Genomic DNA, 10,212 nt, shown 5'->3' with positions numbered 1-10,212 from the left:
CATGTGTCCCACATATGTATGAGGTGATGATGACAGTAATGATGATGATCATCATATTTTCTGCCTTGACTCGTAAATAGATGATCATAAGTGGGGGTGCTCGTCATCCACTCACTTGATGTAATGCAGTGTACATTTTTTACCAATATCATTCCTTTTCTGTATCTGCCATCCTGTCTTCCTGTTTTATTCCAGCCTTTCTGTCATCTCTTATTACTCTTCATTTTACCTCAAGTAACTCTACATTTAGTGACAAATGTAATGGTTTGCTGTAACCCAGGAAACCATTTACAACTCTGGGTGGTAACCACATAACCAAGTAACAGGGTGATGTGGAGCCTAATATGGTACCAGTTAACTGGGTGGAGATACATAAATGCGGCATGCATCCGGGAACCAAACCTTTACACTTTTTCCCATGCCTTCCTGTGGTGAGGCTGTCCGCCACAAGGGAACATCATTTCACAGCATGGGATTGCCATGCAGGGGTGACTGCTTGCCTTCAGTAAATGGGTCTGCCCAACCAGACGGGGTGCTCAGCAACAACTTATAAATTGAGTTGATATCATCATCAACAGCAGCATCAACCTGTATTCATACATAGACAGAAATGGGAGAAATGGCATTCCCCTGAGTTAGACCCTGTATTGGATCATATAGCCCCACTAAGTTAATAGTAGCACGCTACCACTCCCGGTACGGCAGTCCTGGCCAAGGCTCGAACTCACAATCCCCCGATTACGAGCTTGATGCTCTACCACTGGGCCACCATGCCCCCAACTAGTATTCTTACATTGACAGAATTGTTACCCTTCCTAACCACATTCCTTTCTAATAAATGGAGTAGGTATGATATGTGGTGCATATCAAAAACTGCAAAATAATGGTATAAAAAGTTTAACTACTGTATTGTTGACCAACCCTTGTCAGTCTGGCCAAGCAGACATCTCAACTTGTTCTTATACATCACAAATTCAAGATTAATAATAGAGTACAGGTATTTTCAGTAGCTAGGGACACCCATCATCCACTCACTCATTTAGAGCTCCTCCCCTCCCCTCATCCTCTCTCTCTCTTTCTCTCTCTCCCTGCAATGAGTTACAAGCCAATTGGTTACCTGTAAACAAGGAAACCATTGAGTATGTACAGAGGTAACCATATAAGCTTATGATGGTTTTTAAGTGGGTTAAGGCAACCCAACTGAATGATGCCTGCAAGGGTTTCCATGTGAGGGGTGAATAGGATTTATTGCTCATGTAATGCCAATCAGGGGCAAATGAGGCTGGTTACCCTTGCCTTAAATGTCAGGCCTGAGTAATCTAGCCCCAAAGGACTGGCTAATGGATGGATGGATGTGGTCAACGTATTGAAATTCCAGTTTTGTCGTGATAAAACAATTTCAGCCTGAGTTGGACACTCTGCGTAAGCCTGGTGGTAGCATATGTGAAAATATAATCTGAAAATGTGTTAAAACAACTGACACATATGCTACTATGATCAAAAGTTTGCAGACACTTCCCTGCTGACCATGGTAATGGAAGGTGTTATGGAAAATATTATGTAATGGCAGGATAAAGAACACAACAAAAAGAGTCTGAGAAGGGAGGATACTCTGATGTTGAGGGATGAATGAGAAATGTGGAAGGCAAGACACAGTGTTGGCAAATTTTTGTTTGTGGTGCAGAATTATACTGGCAAGGAAGAGAATATGACCTCAAATTTTGAAGAGATAGCAATACATGGTGGGGTGATCTACTTAGTCAATCCTTGATTTCACCAGGAATGGCTTCATTATTCTGTTATTTATTTTTCGTTAATTTAACCCACTCACTAAGGACTTTACCAGACTTTTCTTCATATTAAGACAACAGTTAAAGAAGTGGGCTACAGAAACCTAAATCTGACCTCTCCAGTTCAAAAAGTCTTCTGATATAAAGTTGCATGGAGAGAGAAAGAATAAATTAATCTAAAGCCACAATCTGAGCAAATGCATGCCATTTTTTAAAGTTTGTTTTGTATATGGTGCTTGGTGGTTTAGTGGGCAATTAAGGCGCTCCAATCGGATTGAGCCGGTGCAGGTTTATATCCAAGAGGTGGTTGGTGTTTCTTGCTTACATAATGCCACTTAGGGACAAGTGAGACTGGTCACTCTCATCTTAGATGTCATGGCCAACTTGCCTAGCCCTGGGTTCCTACGCTCATGAGGCCACACTGGATTAGATATTGATGATGAAAATACTTATATGGTACAATATTTATTGTTTGTAACTCTTACCAAAATTACACAAATAATCTACATGGCATGTTCAAACTTAACTCTCCCATATTGCAATTGCCTTTGGACAGAATGGAAGAGGTGCTCCTCTCAAATGAGTCAATTAAGGGGAGCATGTAGATGAAAAGACAGACAAATGAAGAATTAAAAAAGCATTGTGGTGCTGAAGTGGATGTAACCGAGTGTTAAATCTGTACTCCGAAATGGTTTGGCTATGTGGAGAGGATGGAGAATGAGATACTGACTAGAAGACTAAGGTGGAGGTGAAGAGGGAGAGATTAGGGATGAGATTTGTTTTTTTCCTTTTTTAAGAGGTCAATCAAATGGTAATCAACAGGGTAATGTGGAAGTGGTTTGTTTGTGGGCCACCCCTTACAGGATTACGGTGTCTGGCAGTACATAGACAGACAACCTTGACTGTGATGGTTGTTCTTGCATGTTGGTCCTGAATTTATCTTTTTGAACATTTTTGGCTGTAATAACTTTTTAAGATTTTTATTTTTTATTGACTCAGATACGTTTACGTGAAGCTACAGAATGTGGTGAATGTTTTTGGCGTATCATATAGAGCCAGGATTCCACGGGCTTGAATGATGAGTGAATGGAAGCGTAGCCCATTGGACTGGGCAAACTTAGGCTGTCTGGACATGCTACTCCTCACCCTACCCTTGGGTGGGAAAGGAGGTGCAGTTGATGATGGGTTTTTTTCATTCATGAAGTGTCATGAGACATTTGGCCTCGCACAATACTTTATGCATGTGCTGTTTTCCTGATTGTTACATCTATCCTTGCAAAGCCTACTGATGTACTTCCTTCACCTTTATCATTCTTTCATGTGTACCCTCTTCTCCCTTTCCTGCCTGTCACATTTTATTACTCTTCTTTCCACTTCAGGTGGCTCTACACTGAATGGCAAGTCTAATGTTATCCTGGAACCTAAGCTGGGAGGTAAGCATGTTACCAAATGAGATTCATGTGGAGCCTACTATGGTGCTGCAGTTACCTGGATGGAGATGCAAATGCAGCATCCAACCAGGAACCACTCTCTTCTCCACCTCATCATAGGAAGCCATTGTCAACTGCATGGGGACATCAGTTCATTACATTGAACAAATTACCTGCCTACTGCTGATGGGTCTGCTCACCCAGATAGAAGAGAGATTAATTAACAACTTTGCAGTCCTACAACTTAATATACTAGTTTCACTATGCAAAAGGAACTATCTATCTATTGCCAGACGCCTTAATCCTGTACGGGGTGGCAACAAACAAATCACCTCCACGTTGCCCTGTCCCCCCCAATTTCACTGCCTTGCTCCCATCTCACACCCCCCTCTCTCATGTACCTCTCCACTCCATCCCTCCATCTCATCCTCAGCCTCTCCCTCCCTCCACCTCATTCATACACTCTCCTAATCAGTCTCTCACCCTCCTTCCTCCCCACATGGCCAAACCACCTCAATATATTCCTCCTAATGCTTCCTGTCACATCCACACCACAATGCTCCTTTATATCCTCATTTGTCAGCCGGTCTCTCCATGTGACTCCACAGGCCCCTTTCAAATAACTCATTTCCACTGCTCTCACTCTCGAGTTGTGTCCTTCCAACATCGTCCAAGCTTCACTTCCATACGTTCAGAGTTGGTCTGAGTTTATATCACAATACTCTCATGCAGTAACTTTTTCACTTCCCTGTTTCTTATCACTGCTTTCAAGGAACCAGCCTTTCTTCATTGTTGTACCCTTCAAGCACTTCACCCTCCAAACTTGCATCCTTACTCATCACGCTCCCCAAGTACTTAAACGTGCACACATTTTCCATTTCCTCACCATCCAACCTCACTGTACATTCACTGACTTCACCTCTCTCAAAGACCATCACTTTACTCTTCCCTGCATTCACCTTTAGATTCAGTTACACGCTCTCCCAAACTCATCCACCATGCCTTGCAGCTCCCCTTCGTCTTCACTTAATAACACAATATCATCTGCAAACAACAGTACAGAGGGTTTCCAAACACTACCCTCTCTCACTAGGGCCACTCCAATATCCACTGCCCTACTTTGTATCTCTTCTATTACCCCATCCATGTACAGACTGAACAACCATGGAGACATGACACTTCCGTTTCAACCCAACCTTCAAAGAGAAAAATTCACTTCTTTCACCATCCACATGCACTGCAGCCTTACCACCATCATACATACTCTTCACAGCTTTCAGCAACTTCCCATCTACTCCATATATTCTTAATACTTTCCACAATCCTTGTCTGTCCACCCCGTCATATGCTTTCTCCAAATCCATGAAGGCCGCATACAACTTCTTTCCCTTCTCAAGAAACTTTTCCACTAAAGGAACTAGTTCGTAATAAAAAAATTCTTGCAATATTGCTTTTATTGTGGAGCAAAATACATAAATATTACCAAAGCTTTAATGAAATGAAATGTTATGTAGTGTCAATTATAGCCAGGTGAAAAAAAAAATCGTAATTATTAAAATCCCATTACAAAGCTTACAATGCTAGTACACTGCAAATGTATGGTAAAATATCGATAATTAACCAGCATAATTTTCATAAGAAGAAGTGAATCAGCACCAAATTACATTCTACAATATATTTAATTGTAAAGTAAAAACCAAAAGTAGTACTTGCGGCTACTCATGTATATCATCTGCAATTTATATCTTCACCCGGTTGACATGCAGCCCAGTTAATGTTCACCATTCGTTCTTTACTCTTAAAAATAAGTCAACAAGACGTTCTGCTTTAAGATCTGTACAGTTAATACCATCTTTCTTAAAATGATTGCAACAGAGACAAAACCATCTATTCTGGTTGACTCAAGATGTTGAAAAACCATTACTTTTACACTTTCTAACAATGTTAAAAATTTTCTAACATGTTCTTCACTTTCTAACAATGTTAAAAAAATTTTGCATGTTCTTCACTTTCTAATAATGTTAAAAATTTTCTAACATGTTCTTACAGACTTGATGTTATGATCTTCACTCCAAATGAGAAATACGTTATGACCAGAACTGAGGCTGCATGCTCTCCAAGCTTCACTCATAAGGCTACTACTTGAGCTCCTTGTCAAAGATGTATTCACCAAGGCCACTGGTTCCGGCACGCTTCAGTTGGGTGATCATGTCACCAAGCTTCTTTATGGCCTCCACCTGCTCCTCCAGGTACTCATCCTCCAGCAGCTTGGTCAAGTGGGGGTCATTGTTGCGGCTGGCAGTGGCATGGAGGTCAAGCAGGCTCTGACGGTGACATATAATAATAAGAATCTGGACTTTTTCAGAAGAACCAGTTCTTCCAAAAGAATTTAGAGCTTGGAAAGGGTTGGCTGTCTTACAATAACAAGAACTGTGACATTCATTTATAATACAAACTCCATCTGCAAATTTGGCGATAACTAAAACCATGCAATCATCTATCACAACATCCTTCTGATCATACCTTCTCAAAAACTAGAAAGGCCTTGAGTTGCCTCTTTAAAGATTCAAGATATCAAGTGCCTCATGGGTAATGGAAATCTATTACAAAACACAGAGGCTGCACAGTAAACGGACATATGAGATATGGCTCCTCAGGTCAAATATCTTCACTGCGTAAGATCACACAAGGGTGTGCCAAAGAAAGTTTTAAAAATTAAGTTAGCTACTTCAGTGTGCCACATACAAGAGCCTTGAAAGACACATGACCCAGTTTAAATCCAATTCTAGCTTTTACTGGCAGCTAGCGCAGCTAGATCAGACATTACCATAAGACCTCCTTAAGCTGGACTAAGTTGAAACCTCTCAAGTTGGTCACAATTTTAACAATGTCAACATGGTAACAGGTGAAAGTCTTTTTCCAGTTAAGAATGGGGTGAGGTAGGGTCCAGAGAGCAAGAACAAACTTCATGGATGAGAACTAGCCAAACGAAATTTGCCAAAATGGCCACACACTCATTCACGCCATTCGAACCAATTAACACATTAGCCTAAATAAGATTGGCTGCAACTGTCTGAGGTAAGTGCTTCGCATTATGCAGTAACCAAGGTTAATACTAAGTGCCTCACTTGAGGGATGACCTAACTATCTAGCTATCAGATTTGAAGTCACGAAGTGGCAAACAAGGTTCAATTATTCATACAAGGTGACAGAATTACAGTCCACGCAAACATTTACACGAGCTCTGATGGGCCATGAGATGCAACATATTATCATTTTCAGACATGTAATCAATCATTTACAAGCAATTTATCAAGTATACTACCACTTTCATTTATATATATAAAAAAAAAAAAAAAAAAAAAGTGTTTTCTTATAAGGAACAATTTGTAGGCTCCTGGCCATTGGTTCCTTCTTCCATGCATTAAAAATAAAAAAAAACGTAGATACAAAATTAAATGACACCCCATTAAATCATGAGAATTTGCCACCATGGTTTTATCACCATAATCTACAACCAACAGATCAAATCACCAACCTGGTTGCCAGGTCGGTTCCTTCTTCCACACATTAAAAATAAACAAATGTAGATACAAAATTAAATGACACCCCATAAAATCATGACAGTTTGCCATTATGGTTTTATCACCATAATCTACAACCAACAGATCAAATCACCAACCTGGTTGACCTGGCGTTCAAGATCAAGTGCTGCCTGGAGAGCATCATGTGCACTGCCCCATTCCTGAAGGGACGGGGCTGCAATGGCCTGCAGGACAATCCTTCCTCCACGTTGGTTTTGGTACTGTAAAAACATACCGGTATATCAGTAATTCTGGACAAATAAACACATGTTGTACTTTTAAAACCAGGTCTGCTATTAATATTTACATCTCATGAACTGGTTGAGATCAGATGACTGATAGTTGACCAACGATTTCCCCCCCCCCCCACTCACCATCCACTCACTCGATGCAGTGCTGCCCTCAGGTGTCTGCCCTTTCCTCTCCATCCTTCTTTCCTTCCATTCCCTTCTGTCTTTCTTTCCTTCATTCTTTCCTTGTCCTTCTGCCTATGGGTGACTTTACACTCCCTCTTTTGTCTTTCATTCATTCTTTCCTCTTCCTTCAGCCTGTGGGTGACTCTACACTGAGTGACAAGCCAAATGGTTTCCTGTACACCAGGAAAGCATTTACTATGCTGGGTGGTAACCATATAACCAGATTTTGGCGCCTGGTGGTTTAGTGGGTAATTATTGCGCTCCAATCGGATTGAGCTGGCGAAGGTTTATATCCAAGGGATGGTTGGGGTTGATTGCTCGTGCAATGCCACTCAGGGATGAGTGAGGCTGGTCACTCTCATTTTAAATTTCGGGACCAACTGCCTAGCCCCAGGCTCCTACGCTCCTCATGGAGCAATGTAGGATTGGATGATGGATGGATGGATTTTTTTTTAATATGCTAAAATAACCTTGGTTAAACATCATTATTTGTTTAAACAACTTCCATCCCTACATCTAGCTCCTCCCTATCTACAGTACCAGGCATAGCACTATTACAAGACTCTTGTCCTTGTCATCTTACTTAGAGAATTAAAAATACCATTGGAAAAAGTTAGCAAACCAGACACCAGATTATGAAAATATCTACTGTCCAGCAAAATTGCCATTTCTGTGCAATGTGGAGAGGAGTTTGGAGTGAATGTTAAGTACCACAGGTAATGGTACCACAATGTTCAGGTATGTTCTGGATGGAAAGAATGAGGCAAAAAAAAAAAAACATAAGAAGAAATGGAGTATTGGTATTAATGAGTTTTATTCAGTGTGAATTAATGAATGTGACCTACTGCAACAAAGCTGTAACAATATCACTGGCCATGAAAGGAATAGCGGAAAAACAGCAATATGATTCAAGAATATACTGACAGAACTGAAAAGAAAGAGAAAGACTCCTGCACTGGATGATTTAAGTCAAATTCAAGGACTTGTGAATTGGTTATTGATTATATAACTACATCCTAGCTACAAAGTGACAATTTCTGATGTATACACAATATTTACACACACAAGCTTACAAACTCAATTACATCTTAAACTTACATGCTCACAAATTTGGGTACACATAAGGCATCTACACACACAAATACAGGCATCAATAGGCACACTATAAGCACAGATGATGATAACAATGACAGTAATAATGGTAATGATAATTACAATGACTGGTGATAATGATTATTCATTATGACAGTAAAATTGAGTTTGTTAGCATGTGTGTGAAAGTGTATACTGTGTATGTGAAGTAAAATAAAACGATTCTCTCTCTTCCTCTCTCATGTAAATGATGGGATTTTATGGCTGAGACATTGCACTACATTTACTGTAGAATCAAAAAGCAAAGCAATATTTGTCTTAGTTCCTGAGACACATGTGTTTAAAAGTCCCTGGACTTTGGAGGCGTTTTTCTCGTTATTCGAATATCAGCGTTTGGGATGTCATGATTCTAAGCGCCTCATATGTGAATGGTTAACTTTATCATTATCATAATTTAACAGATTAATCAGTGTCAACTACCACATGCAAATACTTAACATACAGACTTACTTTCATCAGTTTCTCAGCATGCTCTCGCTCCTCATCACTTGACTCCTTGAAGAACTTCTTCATACCGGGCAGAGCAACGTCATCACGGTCAAAGTAGTAACTCTGCAGGTGAGAATGTTTGTTATGGGTCGGCTCTTCAGATCACAATACTGACATAATACATCCTGATATCTACTTCTGGGCCTGAATGACTGGACTGTTAAGCCTATGCCACACACACACCAGTCCATACCATATTGCAACCAGTTAAAAAAAAAAAAAAAAAAAAAAAAAAAAAAATGCATGTTACTGAAATTCCAGATCAATAAGTGCTCAGTGACAGGATGTGGATATTTTGGCCTGGTTAGATCACGTTGCATGGAGTACCTGGCAGGTAACGTGGTGAACTAGGTGAAGTTGTGAGGGGTTTGTAATAATAATGAACCAAGTTTTCGGGAAAAAATACAGTACATATACTGTTGTGAGAAACAAACCATGCATAATCTTCATTTTGACCACATTGTTTAACCATGCACACTACTAATGTACTGGAAGGTGCTGATTGAACACGTCTTCATGATGACATATCTCCCAGGGAATCTCCTGGGAGCCAAACCATCCTGTCTTATTTCATCCCGGTGGAGTGTGGTGTCCCAGCCCAACTTCTGTCACAGGGTACCCCAACAACCTGTACAACTTATATAATCCTTATACCCCTTTACACACACTATTCAACTCTACCAAAATGAGCTGCTGTATGAAATTATACTGGAATAGTGATTGGCAAACAAGACGCCATTGTCAGGATTTTCATACCATCTCAACTTACTACTTCCAAAAAACAAAGTGACTGAAGCTACTTAATATAGTTCTACAAATGATAATCGATCAAAACTGGATTTTTTTATACCAAAAACAAGACCGTGAAAAATGTGTCTGCTCTCACCATGGACAAGTAAACATAGCTGGCATAGAGTTCCATGTTGATTTGCTTGTTGATGGAGGCTTCACAGTCCTCATGGTAGTTCATACGCACTTGGCTGGCCATCTTGATGTATTGGTGAGGTCGTGAGGGGTGAAAATGTAAAGACTGGTGAAAAAATAACGGCTATGGAGAGAAGTTTTGCGGTGCTTTGGGAGGCTCGTCCACACACTGGTAGCCCGGAGCGTCCAACTGCGCACACAGGCTGCGCCGCCGCGTTTTATACCCCTGTGCTCTTCCCTCTGCCTTCCCAGCTCTAATCTATTTACGTAAATGTCCTTTGTATAGTGAAACGTTATCTGCCCGGTTGTGTGGAAGGATGGTATATGTCGCAATGCGTAACGCCTTTGTTAGTGGCAATTCACTATATCGATGTTTCACCTGGAACCTTCACAATGGTCTACCTTATGTCCTTCATGCAGAACTTAC

At 40.6% G+C, this 10,212-nt stretch overlaps 1 protein-coding gene across 1 annotated transcript; it reads right to left on the bottom strand.

The window, feature by feature from the left end:
- Nucleotides 1-4,656: 4,656 nt before the first annotated feature.
- On the bottom strand, nucleotides 4,657-9,988 carry LOC145414960 (ferritin-like). The gene is made up of 4 exons (XM_080284370.1): nucleotides 9,748-9,988; nucleotides 8,823-8,924; nucleotides 6,903-7,025; nucleotides 4,657-5,544 (listed from the first exon to the last, which is right to left on the bottom strand). The coding sequence occupies exons 1-4, from the start codon at nucleotides 9,847-9,849 to the stop codon at nucleotides 5,359-5,361; spliced, it is 513 nt and encodes a 170-aa protein (XP_080140496.1). The 5' UTR covers nucleotides 9,850-9,988; the 3' UTR covers nucleotides 4,657-5,358.
- Nucleotides 9,989-10,212: the final 224 nt, after the last annotated feature.

This window comes from Coenobita brevimanus, chromosome 101 (assembly GCF_032717465.1).
Source record: "Coenobita brevimanus isolate Jiangsu-jjx chromosome 101, ASM3271746v2, whole genome shotgun sequence".
Lineage (NCBI taxonomy): Eukaryota > Metazoa > Arthropoda > Malacostraca > Decapoda > Coenobitidae > Coenobita > Coenobita brevimanus.
The sequence above is the reverse complement of the archived record's forward strand: the minus strand, read 5'-3'. Positions and strand labels throughout refer to the sequence as shown.